Raw genomic sequence first — 24081 nt, 5'->3', positions numbered from 1 at the left:
CCGAGTATGCGTTGCTAAATAAAGTTTTAGTGGACAAGTATTTGTTGTAAAGATTCAAACAGTACTGTATACAAAATGGGTAGTTTGTAAGATACTCAAGCAGGATTGTGTCAGGTTTTTTTCTGGTCTAGAATTCATATTCTAGATCATTTGGCTTCCAGACAACACCTCAAAGAACAGGATTTATATGGCGTTCCACTTTATTTTCAGATATTCTCCAAGAGTGTCTAAAGAATCCCCATGTACTACTATAGTTAAATAATGACAGTGTATTAGCTCTTTGTTTATTTTATGCTATAAATACACATACAAAAGTGGAATATATATATATTGTTTAAAGTTACATTTTAAATGAGGAATACCACATCATCCGCCACCATCACTTGGTTATCATTTTGCATGTTGTCCAAGGCTTTCTTCACTTCAGACAACTCAAATGGCTCAGAATTTCCTTTATTAATCAATTCCAATAACTGACCAATGGCTACAGACTGGGAATGTGTGGTCTTGAAGGTTTTTAAGAGAGCAGCTTTAAATTGCTTTATCCTAAAAGGAGATATTGGAACAACAATGCTTGTCAATATACAGCCTACTGTATATACTTCATGTTACAATATGAAACATGTAAGAGGAGGGTTGTATAAGGTGGGACGGTCAATCAAACTCAATTCTTAGTACTTAGTACTTTTTACTCAGGAGGTCCTTGAAGAAGTTTATATTCAAGTCCAGCTAAAGTCTCTAGTTTTTTCCCCCCTTTAAAATGATAAGGAATAGAATGTGCCATGGTAAGAGCATTTAATTTAATGTAATTTACCTCCTAATGGGAATTGCAGCTAGATTTCTTATGCACCCTGCTAGAAATTGCTGAAGGGGCTTTGAGAGATCAGGCAAGATTTTTACATATTTTCCCATAAGCTCCTGCACATAGAGCAAGGTGCTGTCAATCTCATGGGCTGGGGGCAGAAGCGAGTGCTGTTAGTCACTGGTGAGGCTAGCAAGAGTGCCTAAGCGCAGTGGCAGACCCAATAACCACAGGGCCCTGGTGCAAGATTTTATCTTGGGGGGGGGCTGGAGCAGATCACACTGCCCCCACCCAGCGGTCTCTAATGTTGCAGTAGCGTGCTGGACTTACCCGAGACCCTGCAGAGCATACCATAGATCCTGCATAGCCCACCTGAGACTCTATATGGTGGGCTCTGCAGGGTCCCAGGTTGGCTGGGCGTCAGGATGCCTTTCCCTGTACCTCCTCCCAACTCTTACCTGCTGCTGCTGGGGCCCGGCCTCCTCCACCCCCTCCCCTGTCACCTCTGCCATGCCGCCCCAGTACAGTTGATACCCATGTAAGAGGCCCCCCCAGACCCCTCACATGGGTACTGGCCATACCCCCCCTGATGGTGGTGTTCTATCAAAGGTTGTGACCGCATTAGAATGTGTGACCAGTGACATGGTTGCACGTTTTAACAAAATCCCACCTAGTTTTTCGGCAGTGGAATGTGTGACTGCCAATAGGTGAAGCATTCCAGCGCTTTCCCAGCTGTTCCAGGGCAGATCGGCATCGCAAGTTGCATGTGCAGGATAACCGATTTGCCCTGAAACAGCTGATTGGTACAGAAATGCCACTTCTCTCCGACTGCGATCTCACATTCCACTGCATTCACAAAGTCGGATAGAAGTGACATTTCAGGACCGATCAGCTGTTTCAGGGCAAATCGGTTATCCTGCACATACGATTTGCGATGCCGATCTGCCCTGGAACAGTGGAGAAAGCGCTGGAATGCTTCACCTATTTCACAGCCGAAAAACTGGGCGAGATTACGTTAAAATGTGTGACCACGTCACTGGTCACACATTCTAACGTAGTCTCAAACTTTGATAGAACAGAGGCCCTGTCTAATCATTTAATCAGAGAAATAGATTATAATAGGGAACATTACAGTGTAATGTTCCCCATTATAATCCACTTGTCTAATTACATGAAAAAGCAGTACACAACCCATCCGCCACCCCCCCTCCCCCACCGCTTGGACCCAGCCAGGGAGTTTCGAATCAATGTGTGCACTGCAGGGGGCGGGGCTTGACACACACACACCTCCTGTGACTCACCTTCCCTCCCGCCGCCTGTTACTATGGACGCGGCCGGGACGTGAGTCACAGGACCTGCCCCCTCACTGAGAAGCCTGTCGGCAGTGCGGGGCCCTGATGTTCGAACACCGGGACCGCGCACTGCCCTATATTGCAGGACCGGACCCCACTGAGGCTGTGGGGGTGCCCAGGACCGGACCCCACTGGGCCCCACCACAGCCTCAGGCCCCAGCTGCACCTACAGCAGCCGCAAAGGTGACTATCCTGTAGTGATTTCACTGTGTGAAGACTGTTTTCACTCAACCAAAGAAAGGGCCTATTCAATTGTTCTACTGGCAGGATAAACAGACATTTGCAAAAGGTTCTAGGGCATACATGAGAAAACAGATTGCCCAGTCTTACTGGAATGGGAAGCATACGTCACATGATTTTATAGTTTGATAGATTGTCCTCAGAATTGTGCATTTAATTTTAATATGGCACACTGAAATATTATTTGTCACACACACAATATATATTCATTTCAAACAAAATGTTATCTACCTGCTCAGACTTAATGAACTCTTGGGGAAGAGCTCTCCTTGACTTTCAGACACCTTTCTTGGAGTTCGCACACGCTGAGATAATGTTACAGCTGAAAAGGCATGGACTTAGAAGTTAAACACAGGCTTTTTGTTTAGATATAAAAATTACTTGTAGACTGCCACTGTTAATTGATATACAAAAAAATTATATATTTTCTATATCAAAGCAAGCAAACCTTTTAGTGCTCTGCATAGACACCATTTTCTGTTTAATTTCTATAAAAGCTTTTCAGGATCACACACACACTCTGAGTGACCAGTTTAGTATTTCGCACTGAAGTTGCTAGAGGGCCAGACCATTATAAATAGGGAAGCAGGTTGTTTACCATGACAGTTGGAGTGATTTTTTTCTGAAGCTATGGATAAACAACGCGATTTAACAGCCTTTGAACGTGGGATGATTGTTGGCGCGGAGCCATGGAGCGAGTATCAGCAAAACAGCAGGATTCGTTAAATGCTCAAGAGCAGCTGTTACAGTGTTCAAAGACTGGACTGTCAGCTGAAAATCTGGGTCTGAACGTGCAAATTGTGGCCGTCAGCGACTAGTCAATGTTAGGGCAGAACGGAGAGTGGCCAGACTGGTACAAGACAACAGAAGGGCAACAGTGCAGTGTCAGATTCCTCGCATCACCTTTCAACATCTCGTGGAGTCACGAGGCGGCCCAACAGAGTCATCTCGTGGCCCAACGAAGTAGTGTGTGTGTATGTGTATGTGTATATGTGTGTGTATATGTGTGTGTATACACCGTATTTTTCGCTCCATAAGACGCACTTTTTTCCCCCCAAAAGGAGGGGGAAAAAGTGCCTGCGTCTTATGGAGCGAATCCCGACGCCCGAGACATGCAGTTTCGGCCGCCAGGCAAGTAGTAGGAGCCACTGCTTGCTTAATGCGAGTGATCTAACGAGATCACTCGTATTAAAGCCGAGCGGCGGCGATCGAGTTCAGCAGCAGGAGCCACTGCTCGTTTAATACGAGTGATCTAATGAGATCACTCTTATTAAAACCGAGCAGCGGCGACGATCGAGATAACCATAGAGCAGACGAAGAATAGACGTTCTTCGCCTGCTCTGTGTCATCCTATGGTCCGGTGCGTCTTATGGACCGCAAAATACGAAATATATTATATTATAACATAACACACACAACACACACAACACACACAACACACACAACACAACACACACAACACACACACACACATACACATCTGTTATAACTCTACAATGATGCAAATAGGTTTTAGTTTCAAAGAGCTAAGGAGTTTAACCATGAAGGTTATTCCACAGATCAGCCATTGAGCAAGAAGTCTGAAAACACAAGACAGGGTAGGAAGGTAGGGAGAGGGTGGGGGAAGGGGGGCTGCAGTCAGAGGACTATTCCGAGTATTCCAAGGGCTAACTGAAGGATCTAAAGACTTGGGGACTGCACCTTCTCAAAAGGCGGCCATTTTGTCGTTTAGTATCAGTCATGTTATCATTGATCATCAACCATGACACTGACTTTGACCTGAGGATTTAGGATATCAGAATTCCATTCTTTTGCTACAGTCTGTTTAGCTGCAGTAAAGATGAATGGCATTAGCCTACACTGAATGTGTGATCCCTTTGGTCATTTAGTCTAATCTGTAATCTCACAAGAATTCAGGAAAAGGCATTTTTCTGAGATGTGCATGTGCCAGAGTTCCAGGAAGTAAAGGGAGATGGATTCATCTGCACCTAGTAAAAATGGCCATTGTAAGAATGGAGAGAAAAAGAAAAACAAAATGCATGCAAAAAATAAAAAGCCGGCAATTACCTATAAGTATGCATGTGTTTGTAGATTGTCATTATTAAACATTTCTAAAAGGTGTCTTTGTTGTTATTTTGAAGATATGGGTAAAGTTCCTCTTTAATGCTCATAATCAAAAGAAAACTATCCTCAATTTGATTCAACTGGTGTAGGCAGCATCATTTTAAATCCAAAATGGGAAGGGAGTGTAACCAGCTTTTGTTACTTTTATATGCACTCAATGATAAATCCACCATCCTGGGTGTGACGCACGAGTTCAAGTTCCCACTTCCACCATGAGAAATGGGCATGGCAGGACAAATCATAGCAGGTTGAAAGTTTCCTTCTGTGGTTGGCTAATCCTTCACCAACAAAGTGTCACCAAAGCCAACCTTATAGAAGGCCTTCTCTACTGTTACTGGTGTAAAGTCTGCTTGCACATTGTTCATATTTAAAATTATAGTGACATGTGATTCATAGTCAGTAACAGATCACCAAGACCCATGCAAAAGGCATAAGAGGGAATAAAAGCAGCAGAAAAATTACACACCAAACTCAGCACAAAGCATTTCTATTTTAGTGTTTTTTTCTCATGGCATCCAAAGTGAAAAAATTAAATAAAAATTAAATAAAAACCTGAAAAGCTTACATTCATTTAGACTGCCACCATCTTGACTAAAAGCATAGGGGTCCGTTGATTCCTGCGAATCTGACATTTTTCCTGCTCGCCTAGAGCTTTTCCTGTAAAATGAAAACAAAGTCTATAACAGACCTCCCAACCCACCAATCTGAAAAGAAAAGATCTGATTAGTTTACGCACCTTATGCCCTCCTGACTTGGGGTCTCTTGGCTTTGGCTTAGGTCAATATCCTTCTCAACTTTTTTCTTCTCCTTTGGCAAGACCTTAAGGAACATCATATTTACATTTCAAATACTCAGAATGATCTCCATTTTAAAATTGTTTTACAATAGTAGACATTAAAAGGCAATGCAAGAAGGAATTTTAAAAAAAGGGGATTGTACAATTGACCATCACAATCAGAATGCATTAACCCACTGTGTGAAGGGTCAATCTAAACAGCTGCTACAAGTGTCCATGTTATGTACATGCCTACCTGTTCTAAATTTTAAATTTCAGCTTGCATGATACCTTCATACTATGCACACCAGACAAAGCAAATATCAAATATGTCATTAACACCTAACATTTGAGTGGGAAGTTGGTCAGTCTGAGATTATACATACCTTCTTAAAATAAGCAAACTGGATAAGCTCAAGAGCCATTTCAGCATCCTGGAGTTCAATTGTTTTGCTCATCCTAACTTTAGCATGAGCAGTGGCCAGTCTGATCATGGTTTCAAGTGCTCTAGCAGTAACAGGCATAGTCTATTGAAGAGAATAAAGACATTTTCTTTAATAGCTGGAAGCCAGTATACTTGATAACTTGCCCTGTGAGCAAGAACAGCAGCAACAACCAAACATGAATTAAAATCCACAATAAAAAGCTCTACCTTCTAAAAAGTCAAGTACTTATTTGTCATAGCAGTCTTGCAGGTGCAGAAAGTCCTTTTTGTAATGCCTGGCAACACCTAGTATAAAAGTCTGTCAATCAAATCTCGGAGAGCAACTCAACTCTGCTGACAGAACAGGTTGTTTAGGGTTAGTTCACACCATCAGCAGTGCGTTCCGGTCCGATTCCGGAACTCACTGCCCGCATTGCGGCCGGCTCCCTATTTTGCTGGGCACGAGGGGGCGTGGCGGGCCATTGAAGTGAATGGCACCGTAGCCACACCCTGTGGCCGCAATGCGATCGACTGCAAGGCAACCGCAGGGCACATTGTGCCTGCAGTGCGTTCCGTGCGGTGTGCGTTCAAAATGCTGCAAGCACTATTTTGAACACAAAATAGGGAGCCGGCCGCAATGTGGGCTTCTTATAGGGGCTGCCCAAAGCAATTGCTGGTGCAGGACTCCGGTAATTCTTTTAAAATTGACTTTTAGATGTGCTGCTGGAGAGAGATGTAGAATAAATGCCCTTAGGAGTAAACATTTCTCTTTAAACCCAAAAGTCTCATTAACGTCTACAAAGTTAGACTACAAAAGGGGTTTATACAGTGTCTTGCAAAAGTATTCACCCCACTTTTTCCTATTCTGCTGCATTATCACCTGGAATTAAAATTGATTCTTTGGGGGTTTGTATCATTGGATTTACACAGCATGCCCACCACTTTGAAGATGCAAAAAAATATTTTCTTGTGATGCAAAAAAAAGAAAAAAACACCACCAGAAAAAAAAAAATGTAAGAGTGCTAACTATTCACCCTGCAAAATACTATGTAGAGTCACCTTTTGCAGAAGTTACAGCTGCAGGTCTCTTGGGGGAATGTCTCTAAGTTTGGCACATCGAGCCACTGGGATTTCTGCCCATTGTTGAAGGCAAAACTGCTCCAGCTCCTTCAAGTTGGACGTGTTTTGCCTATGTACAGCAATTCCTTAAGTCATGCACAGAATCTCAATTGGATTGAGGTCTGGGCTTTGACTAAGCCATTAAGAAGTTTAAAAGGTTTCCCCTTAAAAGTTGCCTTATCAAATTGCTTAGGGTTATTGTCCTGCTGGAAGGTAAACCTCCTTCCCTGTCTCAAGTCTCTGGAAGACTGAAACAGGTTTCCCTTAGGAAATTTCTCTGTATTTAGCACCATACATCATCCCTTCAATTCTAACCAGTTTGCCAGTCCCTGCTGATAAAAAAAAAAACAAAAAAAAACAAAACATCCCCACAGCATGATGCTGCCACCGCCATGCTTCACTCTGGGGATAGTGTTAGGGTGATGAGAAGTCTTGGGGGTTAGAACAAGTGCAAGCTATGAGGGCAGATATCACATTTCTCTGACAAGTGATACAGAAGGTAAGAGGATTGCTGAATTAGAAAGCAGAGTTTGTGACCTTGAAGCACTATGCGTGCTGACCTCAAACTTACCATGCAAAGATCTACTGCCAACTCTTTCAAGTTGAAGACATAGAAAATAGACTACAGCGAAACATCAGAGCAGCTGGCATTCCGGAACATGTTGAGGGTTTAAATCCTGTGTTCTTTATGGAAAAGTGGCTATTGGAAACTATGGGCAGAGACTGTTTGGAGAGTATTGTACTTTTATTTGTCGCAAACGCACATTGTCAATAGCTCACAATTTTGCAGGATAAATTGTAGAGACAGTTTTCTTTGAAAATCCCTCATTAGTTTCGGCCTGGTTGGACAGGCGAGCTCCTGGACAGATGATCATTGAGACTTTCAGGGATCTGTTATAGCAGAGGACAGTGCAGCCAAAGTAGTGTGCTGATGGCACCATGCACTGCATATGGGTGGATGAGAACGTCTTGAACCCCCCATTTGGCTTCTATGTGGAGTTTGTTTTGTTTATGTACTATTTGAACACTGTTTTGTTCATTTTTCTATACTGGCCAGTATTGAAACCTAGTTTGTTTAGGATCCTAATGAAAGTACGTGTAGAGCTTGGCGTAAGGCACAAGACTATTTAGATTCTATCATACTACAAAAAGTTAGGAGTACATTGTTTATTAGTCAAAAGGTATTGGGAGGAAGGGGAAGCTACTGGGAGGCCGCTAGTGCAAATATCATGAGCACAAAACACTGCTTCATATGAGAGTGCATTAAAAGATGCTAATGATCAAGTTACGCACCCGGATGGGTTCTCTTTATGGTCCCCAATTTATTTTTTTTAGAAGTCTTGTTTTCCTTGAAGGCCAAAAGGCTAAATTTTAGTCTCATCTGACCAGAGTACCTTCTTCCATATGTTTCGGGAGTCTCCCACATGCCTTTTGGCAAACAGCAAATGTGTTTGCTTACTTTTTTGTAAGCAATGGCTTTTTTTTCTGGCCACTCTTCCATGAATGCCAGCTCTGTGGAGTGTACAGCTTAAAGTGTTCCTACGGACAGATACTCCAATCTCTGCTGTGGAGTTTTGCAGCGCCTTCAGGGTTATCTTAGATCTTTGTTGCCTCCGATTAATGCCCTCCTTGCCTGGTCCGTGAGTTTTGGTGGGCAGCCCCCTCTCTAGGCAGGTTTGTTGCTGTGCCATATTCTTTCCATTTTTTTATGGATTTAATGGTGCTCTGTTGGATGTTCCAAGCTTCAGATTATAATTATTTTTTTTAACCCAACCCTGATCTGTACTTCTCTCGAACTTTGCCCCTGGCCTGTTTTGAAGAGTGCCCTGGTCTTCATGGTGCCAGTTGCTTAGTGGTGCCCCTTGCTCAATGGGGTTGCAGACTCGGGGGCCTTCCAGAACAGGTGTATATATACTGAGATCACGTGACACTTTGATTGCACACAGGTGGTCTTTATCTAATGATGTGACTGAAGGTAGGTTGCACCAGTTCTTATGTAGAGGCTTCATAGCAAAGGGGGTGAGAATACAAACTGTATGCACGCAGCACTTTTCAGTTTGTTTTTTTTATAATTTGTTAAAAAAAAAAAAAGTTAAATTTTTTGATTTCACTTCACCATTTGAAGATTTTGTCTATGTCTATTACATGTAATCCAAATAAAAATCCATTTTATTTCCAGGTGGTAATGCAAACAAAATAGAAAAAATGCCAAGGGGAGTTGAATACTTTTGCAAGCCACTGTACATTGTTGAAATGGGTTAAATTTCAGGAACCTATTAATAAACCCCTAATCCTAACCAATATTGCCAGTCAAGAAAGTTCCGACTGTTAAATGTATACATCTAAAGATGTAAAATCTGATGCAACATGTTTTGCAACCCACACAACATTGTTTTAACACCAATAGTAAACAGCAGGAAGCAAATAACACCAACAATATTAAACAGCTGGTTGCAAATATCCAAGTGTCTGCAACATATGTTATAGCTTTTTTCTCTTTTTTACCAAGTCATTAAATCTGTATACTCATGACTAGCTGGGAAGTAGGACTGTATAAGTTAAAACAATTTCTACAGTTCATTTGTCCCAAAGGTTTATTTGGCCACTAGAACAGACTATTCTGAATGTTGAAATGCAGCATCTATCTTTGGACCTTGTTACTACATACCCCTTTTTATTAGGTTTCAAAGTTTCTCATCCCTTCTAGTAAAACATCATTCTACTGTTTAACCTCTTGTCAAGAAAGGTCATGCGTGAAGCAGATCCTAAAAACAGACACTAAAGGACAGTCCCCGAGCCCAGAGCTGAGCAGACTTTTCATGGAAAAAGAGAAGAAAGGAAAATAATCATTGTGCACAAAAGGAACAGAAATTCCAAACAAATGGATTCTTTCAAATGTAAACACACACTGTCTCACTTTACTTTACCAAGTGGAACACTGACCACTTGAAATTTAAAAGATTAAAAAGATTAAACATTAGCTGCACAGAAGTATACCCTATTAAAATCCACATACCCTTGCACGGTCATTATTCGTTTCATCATGACTCCTGATCTTGGCATATTCCTGACAGATGTAATCTGCTGCCTCATGTGTCAGAACAGGCTTCATCAACTTGGCAACATGGATATATTTCCGTATAAACTTCATGCTAACAATCTTCGCTTTGCTTCAAAGAAAAAAAAAAAACCCTCACACATTACAAGAAACTAAGATGTAAAGAAAGTCAAATCTATCGCTAAATAATCTAAGAGAGAGGTTTACTAGTAAATACATCTACATAGCGACTGGTCGGTCGGATCGGCCTCTCGGCTCCAGACAAGTCTTTGGAGAAAAAGTAAAAGGTAGAAGAGTGCAAAAATAAAAGCAATTTTCCAGGTAAGCATGCGATATTATATTTAATTGGAACCTGTAGCATGAGAAATAGCTTGTGGCTGCTTAACTCTTTCTAAAGAGCTTTATTACTTTGAGTTATTAGAGAAATGCAAGTTTGCCGCAAGCAATTTCAGAACTTCTGATCTGCATATTTTTCTTCCTGGCTAATATCGCAGTGTTGAAGCCACAGGGTCAGGGTGAAAGCAATGAAAACATTTTTATTAGGAGTTAGCAGAGGCAGCCAACATATTTCTCTCAGTACAGGTTGAATTCCAATTAGTCATAAACTGCTTCTCTTTGAAGTTGAACATCCCACTTTCATACACAGTATAAACATATGGTACACTATTAAGATGAAATTGTAATTCCCCCGACCCTCCCAAAAATGGTCTCAAAATTACTTCAAGCCTATTCAGGAGAATTTTAAATTAGTAAATCATGATTAACCCTTTCGCTGCTAAGGACGTACGTCGTACGGAGCTACAAAAGTGCTTCCAGCTGGCCAGCTCAGTACGTCGTACGGACCTGGCATTTACAGTTCTACTATAAGTACTTCCAATTGGAAAAAATTGCAGAAAATTCAAAAATGGCTTGGCCAGCTGATTTGAAAAATTTTCGAGGGCTTGGCAGCGAAAGGGTTAAAAGATAAATTTACATTTCAATGTAATATTTCATCAATAGACCAACTCCGATAATGTACTAAAACCAAATATTAAAAGCCCACTCATTGAATCTACAAACTTTTTACGTGGTCCATGAAGGAGGTTGTCATGTTTTTCATAGATCTGCAACTCCTGATCGGTCAGGTCACTGGCATTAGGGTCATCTGTAGCAAAAATCTCAACACTGCACCCAAGAGGCATTGCTGTTAAAATAACCCAAAAATAATTGCTTTAAAAAAACAAAAATCAATCAAAGAGATATAAAACTATGATCTATGTTGTTCTAGAAGTGATCAAACAAGAGAACACCGCAAAGTGTGTTTACATTTACATTAAATAATGGAAAGCATACCATATCCATCCTGCTCCCCAGGAGTCCTATATCTGTGCATTCGCAGTACATGGTCAGCAATTTCACGGTCATTGTCTGCATCCATTTGATCCAGAACAATAAAAAGTAGATCAAATCTTGATAGCAGTGAGTCTTGTAAGCCAATGTTTTCCATAGGAGTCCTGTACTGATCATACTGAATAGATATGAGTGAAAGGAAAGGGTAAGAACAAGAATATTTTCTTAGGGGTATCCTATTTTTAGCTAGTAACCGAAGAAAAAAACTACAGCATCACAAAGGATATTTAATATCGTAAACAAAAACAAATGCCCCTCTCTACTGCAAGGGTTAAAGGTTTGTTTTGCCTAGGGCAGGGGCTGCCAAACTCTGGCCCTCCAGCTGTGGTGGAACTACAAATCCTATGAGACATTGCAAGACAATCTCAGCACAGACATGACTCATGGAGAGAGATGCATCATGGGATTTGTAGTTTCACCACAGCTGGAGGGCCGGAGTTTGGCTACCCCTGGCCTAGGGGATGATTACGGTGACATACCAGAGAGTTTACCTTTAACATTGCAGAGTTGGAAAGCCGCTTTCAGAAATCCTGTGCATGAGTGTCTTCTGAGCATATGAAAACTGGTTATTTGGGAATGGGGAATAATCCATTAAAACAATTTTGGAAGCCTGTCCCATAGAACCTACCCTTCCATAGACAGGATTTGCAGCAGCCAAGACACTGCACCGAGCGTTTAGCCTTGCTTGAATTCCAGCTTTTGCTATGGTTACCCGTCCTTGTTCCATCACTTCATGGATGGCGGTTCTGTCCATGTCAGACATTTTATCAAACTCATCAATACAAACAACACCCCTATCAGCCAGAACCATGGCGCCAGCCTCCAAGCGCCTCTCTCCTAGAAAACAAGAAAAAAAATGTTCAATCATGACGCAACATGAATGCAAATATGAATACAAAAATCGGCAGACTGACCACAATGCCCAGTGAAATCTAGCAAACTTGGTCAGGCACACCATCCTTTCTTTCAGCACCACAGTTATACGTAAAAGAGGTTTGTGATGAGCGGTGGGGCCAGTAATTTTAAACTAGCTATGCACCGATAGAGTATTTGGGCAAGTACTCGTGTTTGCCCAAAAGTTCCGATACTGAAACTTCTGGTCAGAGGGAGAACCCCCCCTGTCCCGCAATGCTGAGGGTGCATGTAGCCAGCTTCCTTTAAAATCAGGAAGCCGGCCTCACTTGTTGCTAGGCGGCCTGGCTTTTTAACCAATCGGGAAGCCGGGCGGCACATAATGACTTGCGTCCCGGCTTCCTAATTGCCTAGGAAGCTGGTGTTCTAGCAAAAGAACAACGGCTTCACTTGCTGAGGTTGCCTGGCTTCCTGACCAACCAGGAAGCTGAGACATGAGTCATGACGTGCCACCCAGCTTCCTGATTGGTTAGGAAGCCGGGCTGCCTATGAACAAGCCATGCTGGTTTACTAGCCAATCAGGAAGCCAGGTGGCAGGTCACAACTTGCTGAGGCTTCCTGACCAATCAGGAAGCTGAGACACAAGTGAAGCCGGTGTTGTTTCGCTAGAACACCGGCTTCACAGGCAATCAGGAAGCTGGGCGACGGGTCATGATCCATTGCCCGACTTTCTGATAATCGGGACACACGGCACTGGTACTCTGTTTTGGCGAGTACTGGGGGGGGGTGAAATAAAAAATTCAATACTCTATACCGGCATTGTTGTAGCCCTAGATTATACCAACATAGAACACTGTAGAGTGAGGGCAGAAAGCACATTTTTTTAGCCTTTTTTTTAAAAGCATTTTCAAGCAGATATCAGTAAAAAAATAAAAATATTTGGTGGTACAGGATTATAAAAAGTAAAATGCATGAGGCTCTTTTCCAGAGCAGCTACACTGTGCTCAAAAGGACAAATCATCCAGTGCTGCTGTTGTAGGGAGCACTTGTTTGGAGATAGTGGAAGAGCAGGGAGGAAGGCAGCGCCTCGCCCCACAGGAGTTACCCATCACCAATTGACATATGTCCTCTAATTGTTACCACTGCCTTCCATTTGTCCTCTCCAAACTGATCAATTTAATATAGAGATGGAGAAAAATAATACACTACAATCACTTGCCTGTTTCCTGATCAGTTGTCACTGCCGCTGTCAGCCCTACTCCAGAGGATCCCCTACCAGTGGTGGAAATTGCTCTTGGAGCCGTGTGCAGGACATAACGTAAAAGCTGAGATTTTGCAACAGAAGGATCTCCTAAAAGGTCAAAATTAAAGTCACTTTAGATAACATTTTCAGAAACCTTTTTTAGTCTTATTTTTTTTTACCTATTAGAAGAACATTGATATCTCCTCTTATACGTGTTCCATTTTCGAGAACCTTTTCATTGCCTCCAAGAAGCAGGCACAAAATGGCTTTTTTGATATACTCATGACCATGAATGCTGGGAGCTAGAGATTTGCTCAACTGGTCAAAAACATCCTGCAATAAAATAAAACAAAGTTGTACGAGTTACATGACTATCACTAGCTGAAAGGGTAAGCTCTGATCTGCTAATACCTTGGAATGCGCTTTACAAAACTTCTTGATCTTCCCTACATCATCAGCTGAAAATGTTGGTGCAATCTCCTTGCTCATCTGCTTGATGTTGTTGGCCAACAAGATTGTCCTGCAGTAAAAAAATGTTTAAGTGGGTGTGAACATACTTTTTTTTAAAAATAAAATAAGCCAGCAGTTTACCGATTTTTTGTTTTTTTCTCCTCATCTTCTGCTGAAAGGTAAAACTGCTTAGAGAGCTTAATAAAACAAGCTGAAAATGTACTCCCACTACACAAGTAAACAAGCTGGCAGTGCTCATTTCTCTCTCATCATACCACTACATACCAACTGTCTGTGATACAGACTCCTTGGTTTCAGCAGTCTTGGACTAGGCATTAGACATTTAGATCTTTCTCAGACTTGATTTTAGCAAGCTTGTTCCAGGTCTCTGACTTTTGAAGCCAGAAAAATAACCTTTTTCGAGAGTTACCAGCAATTGAAAACCAATACCACACAGAAAACCATTACACTTGGGTTCACATGAGCTGTAATATTTGTTTATCCACAGGGCAATGTTGGCACCTTACAAGGGTTAGAAAATGCACAGGTGTCCATGGACAGCCTACAAGACTACAAATATACAAAGTAGGTATGGGTTACTGTACTGTTGGAGTATTTATCCTACAAGATATAACAAATGCACTGAATAACATACCCCAACTCTCAACCGTGGGCAAACATTAACACCGACACTTAGAGAACTATGAGATGAGTGATTTCCACTCACCTCATAGTTCTAGCCGACCTGTGACAATGAGACTGTCACAGGTCGGCTCAGTAGATCGGGAGGTGAGCAAACACATACCAGGTTCGCTCACCTCTCGATCCTGTCACGGCTATCTGCCGTGACAGGGAGAGGGGCTGGATTCCCCGCTCCGATCTGCCAGTGCTGACTGGCGGAACGGACGGGGGAGGGTGCGGGTACAGCTGGCTCTGCCTCTAGATAGGCAGAGCCAGCCGTCACTCACACAGCTGGGCGGATCCAGTCATCTATGTCGGGATCCGCTCCGGCGTCTCAGTATACCGCGAGCTGTAGCTCGCGGTATACTGAGCTTAGGGTAACGGGAGGAAGCTAGTTTGTGTCCTCCCGTTACCCTAAGGAGAACTATGGGGAAAAACACTGACCCCATAGTTCTCTTTTAAGCAGTGATCACAAACATTTCACATGCATGGAAAACTAATTCAAAAATATAGGACACAATACCACACAAGTCTTCACAAGAACAATAAAACATTCTATCCCAATCAGGACAATGACGTGCCAATTTTCAATACCGATTAATCATTCTTCACCAATTTACATCTCTCTGGTCACTACAGCAAGGAAATCAGCAGAACAGTTGCAGACACTGCCCACTGTGACTAGAGATCATCTTTTATTCACTAATAAATTAAAGTAGGAACCTGACTACTTATGAGCAACTGTTCTACTTTAAGGTGCATTGTTTTAGCCATCTGACCAAATGTGTATGGAATTGGAATATCTGAAAGCAGATTTTAATTGCTAGTCATACACTATGCATCCCATAACCCAAGAAGAGACGTATGCATTCAGGTAAAACAGGAAGCAAATTTCCTAGGCTCCTCCATCTAGAGATGCTAGTGCCGTGCAAACAGCATGTGCCAACATATACAGGTAACATTTATAAATCAGTCCCTAAGTGTAGGTTGGCCCAGAATAAAACACCAGAATCTGAGAAAAGCGTAATACAGTATGTAAAACTTCTAACCATGAAAATGATAAGTCCATGTAAAGCTGCCCATACACGTTACAACTTTTCATTGTGCGATGGTTGTAAGCCAGGGGATTCAAATTTCGTGCGATCTGCCAATCTTGGACAGGCAGATCTTACTTGCGATCATCGCAAGCCCTCCTCACTGAGGTGAGGGCTTCCGATGATTGCAGTGCTAAACGGCCCGTGCGGCATTAGTCTTCCGAGCACTCCACCAACCCGCCGAAAATCTTACATTTTTCGGCAGGTTTTCCAGCGTGCTCAGAAGATGAAAGTCGTGCGACCTTACAGTAGAAGTGGTCGCACGCTGCCCATACACCTGCCGATTATCGTACGATTGCATGATCACCCGCGATTATCGTCCGAAAATCGGCACCTTAACCTCTTGCCATCCGCCCGTTAAGAAAAAACGGACGGACGGCTGACTCCTATCTGCGGGTTGCCGTCGTCAGACGGCATTTTTTTCCTGCTCGCGCGCGCCCCCTAGCGCGCGCGCACGGGCAGGAAAGACCCGCTTGTTACTACAGCCGTTAACGGCTGTTTCACATACAACCGATCAGCGGCTCTATAGCCGCTGATCGGTTGTATGGCGTGAATTTCGGAGCCCCCCCCCCCGCGCGATCGCGGGTGCCGCCATGGGAAGGGGGTTTAACACCGCGGATGTCAACTGGTTAAGTGAGGTTTATCTGTAAGAGCCTATTCACACTGGTCTGTTTTCCTGCAAGAAAACCTTAGTGACATTAAACCCTCAGATTTTTTTAACATTGAGAAGGGAAACAACCATGGATTACAGTAAGGCACACATTACAGTATTGTTTTATGTTAAAACATCTGAGGGTTTAATGTCACTTTAAAATCACACACTACAATGCATGAAAAGTATATTAATGAAAAGTATAAGCACCCTAGAAGCATCTACATTTCCTCCAACATAAAATGTGGCATTTCACTTCAAACCTTTTGTACCTGAATGTACCAGATGTGTACCCTCCCTGCTTGGAAGGAAGACAGCGATATATTCCCACTATCTGGATGCGGTCACCCGGTTTGCACTTGTCCACCAAGTCATCATCGGAAATTATATCTACAGAGCGGGGGAGCTGTCCTGCAGGGGCCTTCTCCGGCATCTCCTGTATGGTCAGAGTCTGGTGATCCTTGTAAGTACTCAGCCCATATTCTGTCTCCAGAGGATTATTTTCTTCATCCTACCTCAAAGAAACAGATATTGTTGTTGTTATTCAGCAGAGCACCTGAACACTCTGAAAATGCTAGTTTGGCTGATATCATAAAGTCAAAACTAGTTACCCAGCACAAATATCCAATATCCATTTAAAAACACTGTCACAAACTCACTTTTTACACAGATTCCACCTTAGAGAATTATGAGGCAAGTGATTTTCACTCAGCCTCAATCTGAGCCGACCTGTGACAATGAAACTGTCACAGGTCGGCTGAGTAGATCAGACACATACCGTCGCTTGCTCACTTCTCGATCTATTCAAGGGCACCAGGACACGCCGAGTAGTGGCCAGACAAGGGCACCAGGACACGCCGAGTAGTGGCCAGACAAGGGCACCAGGACACGCCGAGTAGTGGCCAGACAAGGGCACCAGGACACGCCGAGTAGTGGCCAGACAAGGGCACCAGGACACGCCGAGTAGTGGCCAGACAAGGGCACCAGGACACGCCGAGTAGTGGCCAGACAAGGGCACCAGGACACGCCGAGTAGTGGCCAGACAAGGGCACCAGGACACGCCGAGTAGTGGCCAGACAAGGGCACCAGGACACGCCGAGTAGTGGCCAGACAAGGGCACCAGGACACGCCGAGTAGTGGCCAGACAAGGGCACCAGGACACGCCGAGTAGTGGCCAGACAAGGGCACCAGGACACGCCGAGTAGTGGCCAGACAAGGGCACCAGGACACGCCGAGTAGTGGCCAGACAAGGGCACCAGGACACGCCGAGTAGTGGCCAGACAAGGGCACCAGGACACGCCGAGTAGTGGCCAGACAAGGGCACCAGGACACGCCGAGTAGTGGCCAGACAAGGGCACCAGGACACGCCGAGTAGTGGCCAGACAAGGGCACCAGGACACGCCGAGTAGTGGCCAGACAAGGGCACCAGGACACGCCGAGTAGTGGCCAGACAAGGGCACCAGGACACGCCGAGTAGTGGCCAGACAAGGGCACCAGGACACGCCGAGTAGTGGCCAGACAAGGGCACCAGGACACGCCGAGTAGTGGCCAGACAAGGGCACCAGGACACGCCGAGTAGTGGCCAGACAAGGGCACCAGGACACGCCGAGTAGTGGCCAGACAAGGGCACCAGGACACGCCGAGTAGTGGCCAGACAAGGGCACCAGGACACGCCGAGTAGTGGCCAGACAAGGGCACCAGGACACGCCGAGTAGTGGCCAGACAAGGGCACCAGGACACGCCGAGTAGTGGCCAGACAAGGGCACCAGGACACGCCGAGTAGTGGCCAGACAAGGGCACCAGGACACGCCGAGTAGTGGCCAGACAAGGGCACCAGGACACGCCGAGTAGTGGCCAGACAAGGGCACCAGGACACGCCGAGTAGTGGCCAGACAAGGGCACCAGGACACGCCGAGTAGTGGCCAGACAAGGGCACCAGGACACGCCGAGTAGTGGCCAGACAAGGGCACCAGGACACGCCGAGTAGTGGCCAGACAAGGGCACCAGGACACGCCGAGTAGTGGCCAGACAAGGGCACCAGGACACGCCGAGTAGTGGCCAGACAAGGGCACCAGGACACGCCGAGTAGTGGCCAGACAAGGGCACCAGGACACGCCGAGTAGTGGCCAGACAAGGGCACCAGGACTCGCCGAGTAGTGGCCAGACAAGGGCACCAGGACACGCCGAGTAGTGGCCAGACAAGGGCACTAGGACTAATGGCCAGACAAACCCCAGTTATTTCTTGCACCGAGAAACATTGCACATAGGGAAATCTAATGTTCAAGTCAAAAATCACCTACCTTAGTGGGGTAAATTGCATTAGATGGAAATGCCTCCAAGGTGGTAAGATCAGAGTATTTTCTCTCCATCGTCTTCTTTGTAGCTGGGCAGTAATGAACACTTCTCATGACTTTAGGTCGTACTAAGGAACCTAGAATGAAGCAGCAGAAAGGTGCAAACTATGCAAAAGCACACCAGCAGGGGCTACATATAAGGTGTAGAAGAGGGGAAAACCCCACCAGACAGTTTATTTAAAATGATGACCAGCACTGTAGGGCAACATGTCTCCCTTTTCTACTGCACATCCAAAGCCAATACAGCAATGTATATTCACTGGGCACATCCCTTAGATATACTGTATGGATTTTTTGCTAAAAAGATTTGCTTAGAAAACAATTGGACAAGATGATAGTACATGACTACTCTATCCATCTAACGTTTGCACAAATTACTAATTGCCATGTTTTATATTTCATTCGTTTACAACAGAACCAGAAGTCTCATAACCAGTGCTTTTATGCTACTTTATGCACCAAAAGGTAGCTATAGCCTCTTTTTGTATCACCTGACAGCCCAGAAAATACATTTAAAACACAAGTTTCCAACTAGAAACTCCGTGGAACGAGAGGCATGTGTAATCTTACTTGTATCATGATGTGATGTGTATTTTTTGTAGGTCTGTGCAGTAATCCAGTGTACAATGTTGAGCAGGATCTACCTGTAATAAAGACCAGTCACAGCTGCTGTCGCCTTGTGCATGGTGACTGGTCTTGTATCTGCCCCTCCTGTTTTCTGCAGGCAGCCTGTAGTGGGTGGGGCCTGCTGGGACCCTCCTACCGCTCTGCTCTCTGCACAAGCTATGGTCAGCACAATAATATCACCACTCTTTTAACAAGGTAATATTTTTTTTTTTTGTAAAGGCATTTGTTGCACACAAAGTGGATTTACATATTTTGAGGCTTTTGAGGAATACATTTAGAAGAATGTTTTTTGTGCCTGGAGTTCAGCTACTGGTAAATGTTACTATGGCCTCTTAATGTAGGTATTAAGAGACCATTTCCATGGTGCAGAGGTTAGAACATATTTCCATTTTACCATGTGGTGCTTGGCTGAAGAGCATCTGAGACAACCACACAAAAAATAGTAATGAAAATGGACAGAGAATATTGTATGCGCACTAAACAAAAATTAACTAGAGGCAAGAGATTTGCAGAGACCACTTTTGAAGATTTGCATATCGATAACTAAGTGGGCACCAATATACTAAAGCAGACACCAGCTCTTTAAGCTCATCTAGTCCACAAGTACAGACAACCAGCCTCTTTGGCTGAAGGGGAATTCACAGATCTCAGTAGGAATTAAAGTTTACATTTACATTTTGTTACAATTCCTTCAACACAGACTAAACTTCCCAATAATCCAGCAGTCAGAGTACGAGGAGACACATGCTTTCCTCCAAAGCTGCCTTCAAATCCAACGCTGAACTCTTCAAACTGCTTGGCGTACGTTGCATCGATTGAAGCTACCAGGTCTTTTAGTGCTCTTTGAAAGGCGATAACCTCTCCAAAAGCATCATTGAGCAATCTGCATGAAAGAAAATTGAAAACTATATGATACCTATGCATGCAAACAGCATTAAAAAAAAAAAAATCTCAGAAGTAATTTTGGAGTCATTGGGAAACCAGTAAAATACATCAACAAAATAGTTGACATATAAAAGGATTCACTTATTTTTATGGACATTTATGATCATAGGCTCAGTACTGTTAGCAGTAGACGGAATTAGACAGATTGCACAAAGTTCAATAGCTACACTGAAATCATCCAGAAACAATTTCCCCGGAAACTGACAAGTTTAGAATTTATGCAAAGGTCTTCTATTTTAGGGGGGCACAATTAAATGTAGAATGTCAAATGGTAGCAATCTGGTGGAACATCATAACTGCTCACCTGTATATTGCAGAAATGCACTTGTGAGCGATACGTGTACTCAATATAGTAGCTGAAGCACCCATTCCCCTATTGCTTCTGGCTAGAAGCTATAACCAAACCAGAAGACGGTTGCAGACAAGAATGGAGTGGATGTAAAGTACTTCGGTGTGAGAACATCCAAGTCCATCCATCCCTGCAGCCCCGAGCACCATAAGTCTGGTTGTAGCCTCTACGCAAGACACCAAAGGACATATAAGGAGACCTATCCTACATTTTTAATGAACTGCTCAGATAGCACTTTCAGTAAAATGGACATCTTTTATGCAACTTCACAGCACTTCCTCATACTTTATTCCTATAGGGCTCATTCTCAAAGGTGCAGAGGTCAATGTACCATAAAACTCAGTTGGCCCAGGAGCCACAGGTGTTGCATACAGCCTGTACAAAGCAATGACAAAATCCATGCTGCTATACACTGGTAAAGCACTATCCCGAGCATGTATAGCCATACAAATTTGGACACATGCCCTGGATGCTGATCATCAATACCTTTGTGCAGGTAAACACGTGGAGCCAGTGACAAATCTATGGTAAATAGCCTATGGAAAAAAACACTGAAATGATGCCCATTCAAACATCGGAAACCCCAGTTCTGGCACACATTAGCGTTGCTAGCTCACGCACAGACACACACACTAGAGCTGCTGGGTCTAAGGTTGGTGCATAATAAGTAACATACAGCACAAAACGAGGGTGTGGAATATAATTTGTACTACAGCATGGCATACAAATGGGGCAGTGTGGAAAGCAGGAGATAAGAAATGAGGTGGTGTGGAATAGGAAATGTCCAGCATGGCATGTGGAATGAAGCGGTGTGGAATAGGACATGTCCAGCATGGCATGTGGAATGAGGCAATGTGGAATAGTGAACACACAGCATGGTATATGGAATGAGGTGGTGTGGAACAAGGGAATGTACATAATGGCATATACAGTGTACTAGCAGATATATTTTTGTACCTTAATAGAATGATTCCACGATTGACAGACAGGTTAGCTGACTAGTCCCCTGGTTGGGGCCCCAAGGATGATGCCAGGCACCTTGATTGCAATTACACTGCAGCTGATCAGTCCACTGGTCCTCAGCGACAGACATGGCAGCTGATCGCTGTTGTCAAATGTAAGCAAAGGGCCAGGGGATAGGAACACTACCCGCGTCTGCTGCCAAGCTCTGCATTAGAGGAGTCATCAGTCAGAGGCCAGCAAAAGTAGTGATTAGTGTAACTTGCTGTGCCCTGGCTCCTTGCGGTGACAGCTGCGCTGTCCAACACTACAGGCCCCGCACTGACAAGAGGTCTGTATGGGGCACGGGTTAACTAAAGGGACAAACTCTGCCACTGTCCCTGAGTATAACAGGGCCCCCATCAAGTGGAGCCCAGTGCACATACCCTGGCTGCCATACCGTAGATATGCCACTACTTGGAGCAGCATTTAACAGGGTACAGTCACAACCTGACATTGACTTGGTGGGCTGTACACAATATCTGCGACTGTCTGAAGCAGAGATCTACCTGGGTTTTATGGTTCACTGATCTCTGCGCCCTTGTGAATAAGCCATTAAAGATCCTTCAAGAACTGTAAAATAAACTATTAATCTTCCAGGAATGCACTCAGGTTCCAAGTCCAGTGGTGTGCCAAAAACACAGCATTTCTGTGGACTGCACAATTTCCAGTTGTCTTTTACTAAACTACTAGGACACTCTGTAGTCTTATGAAAACTGGGACAGCCAATTAGACTCCTTAATAGAATACAGAAAGTGTGCAAAGGACATCTGTAAATGTCTGACAAAAATCAAGTTGTTTTTTGCACTTAACAGATCGCAAAAATGGAACAAATAATAGTTCACTGTTAGGGTTTACATCCACTGTAAATTGTAGGCTGACATTGGGTTAAAGCATGTAAAAGGTGTGACAAGACCGTCACTGAACTACTGAATTTACAATAATAAAACACACAATGTCACCACACTGGTGCCTGAGATCCCAAACTAAAGGGCATCATCCACAAAGACATTACTAATCAATACAAGATAACTTACATGTTTGCTCTGCGCTCATTTTTCCGCCTCACGTCATTCAGGTTAACAATGAGACGATGTTCATTTGCGCCAATCATATCCCTCACTTTTCCATGATAAACACCCTGATCTTGCTGCAAGGAACCAGAAACATTTCAATTCTACATACTACACAGAGAATGCCAATACTGTGCACACAATTCTGTAACACAATCACCCAGACAGCAATACAACCACAAGATATCACATCCTCAGTTACCTCGCTTTTGTATGCATCCATGTGGTCTCCTCCTCCTCCCCATTTGTAACACTTCCCTATTTAAATGGGTGTCCCACACGTGACAAATCCAGGAAAGTAGCTCATGTATCAGATTCTGTTACGGTCACCCCATATTTTTCTTTCTTGTGCATTTAGTGTGCAACTAACAAGTAATAGCATTGAAGCGTGTTGCATGTTTTTGCAGCATTTCATGAACGCACATCAAAACACCTGACATTCATTTACAGAATACCTAGGTGTGAATGGGGATCATAAGCTGGCCATACACTCGATTTCCCCATCCACAGTGAGGCCCCATTCACACTGAGCGATTTATCGCGTGGTAATTCCCACGATATCGCCGCCATTTACTGCGCGATATTGCTCTCCAATGCATGGCAATGGGGCTCTGTCCGTCGCTGTCACGCGTCGCTACAGCAGGACCCTTTTTGAAACGGATTTTGCCGCGATTCTAGCTTGCTCAATGCAAGCATTTGCGCGATATTGCGCAAAATGCAAATCGTGCGATATTTGCGAATCGCTCAGTGTGAATGGGGCCTGATTGTCCCCCCAGGCTATTGTATTCCGACAGTGGCCGGTGCAAGGCTGCAGCTATCGGCTGCAGTTACTGTTCATCCAAAGAATTTTCAGAGTGGCAAATTCAACAAAAGCAGATAAATTAAAAAAAGAAGATTTTTGTCAAATGGAGGTGTGTTGATGGGGCCCCACAGTGGTTGAATTTTCGACCATTGCATGCCCTACTTTAGACCCAAATAAAACAATTTGTACAATAGTGATGCCAAACAATGCACTTACAACACTGGGGGAGAGGTACTAAACTAGCTGTGACTCTTCACTTTGGAAAGTGAGGTGATTAAGTGTACAAATTGAGGGAGAATCTTCCCGACACACACACATCAATAAAAACTCAGAGGGCTTGCCCACTACCTAGAGATACAATAAGTCAAATGCTCAAAAAAGGCACAAAAACAGTACAATGAGTCGCATGTATATGTATATGTATATGTATATATGTATATGTACTGCAACAACTAATCGACATAATCGATTATAAATCGATTGAAAAAGTTGTCAACTTTTTCAATAATCGATTAATCGGCTTTTGATAAGGTGCCCCTGTCCACAGCTCCACACACGTTGCGCGCCCCACCTCACGCTCGCCGATGCCAGACCCGCCCGCATCCACGCTACACACGCCGCACCTCCTCCCCGCCCGCCCACATCCACGATCGGCACAGGGACGCGGGGAGAAGTAG

At 43.9% G+C, this 24081-nt stretch overlaps 1 protein-coding gene across 1 annotated transcript in view; it reads right to left on the bottom strand.

The window, feature by feature from the left end:
* Window positions 1-347: 347 nt before the first annotated feature.
* Window positions 348-24081, bottom strand: part of LOC108786090 (maternal DNA replication licensing factor mcm3) — a 25108-nt gene continuing 1374 nt past the window's right edge. The window contains exons 2-17 of the mRNA XM_018555308.1: window positions 22567-22679; window positions 19911-20119; window positions 18556-18686; window positions 16528-16766; window positions 13790-13898; window positions 13558-13711; window positions 13355-13486; window positions 11912-12120; window positions 11227-11401; window positions 10954-11077; window positions 9853-10006; window positions 5680-5820; window positions 5255-5337; window positions 5084-5175; window positions 2626-2716; window positions 348-546 (exon numbers count right to left, since the gene is read on the bottom strand). Coding sequence (XP_018410810.1) covers window positions 348-546; window positions 2626-2716; window positions 5084-5175; window positions 5255-5337; window positions 5680-5820; window positions 9853-10006; window positions 10954-11077; window positions 11227-11401; window positions 11912-12120; window positions 13355-13486; window positions 13558-13711; window positions 13790-13898; window positions 16528-16766; window positions 18556-18686; window positions 19911-20119; window positions 22567-22679 — 2355 coding nt within the window. The remainder of the gene's footprint in view (window positions 547-2625; window positions 2717-5083; window positions 5176-5254; window positions 5338-5679; window positions 5821-9852; window positions 10007-10953; window positions 11078-11226; window positions 11402-11911; window positions 12121-13354; window positions 13487-13557; window positions 13712-13789; window positions 13899-16527; window positions 16767-18555; window positions 18687-19910; window positions 20120-22566; window positions 22680-24081) is intronic.

This window comes from Nanorana parkeri, unplaced genomic scaffold (genome assembly GCF_000935625.1).
Source record: "Nanorana parkeri isolate BGI_ZX_2015 unplaced genomic scaffold, ASM93562v1 scaffold191, whole genome shotgun sequence".
In the NCBI taxonomy this organism is placed as follows: domain Eukaryota; kingdom Metazoa; phylum Chordata; class Amphibia; order Anura; family Dicroglossidae; genus Nanorana; species Nanorana parkeri.
Note: the sequence above shows the minus strand (reverse complement) of the source record. Positions and strands in the feature narration are given on the sequence as shown.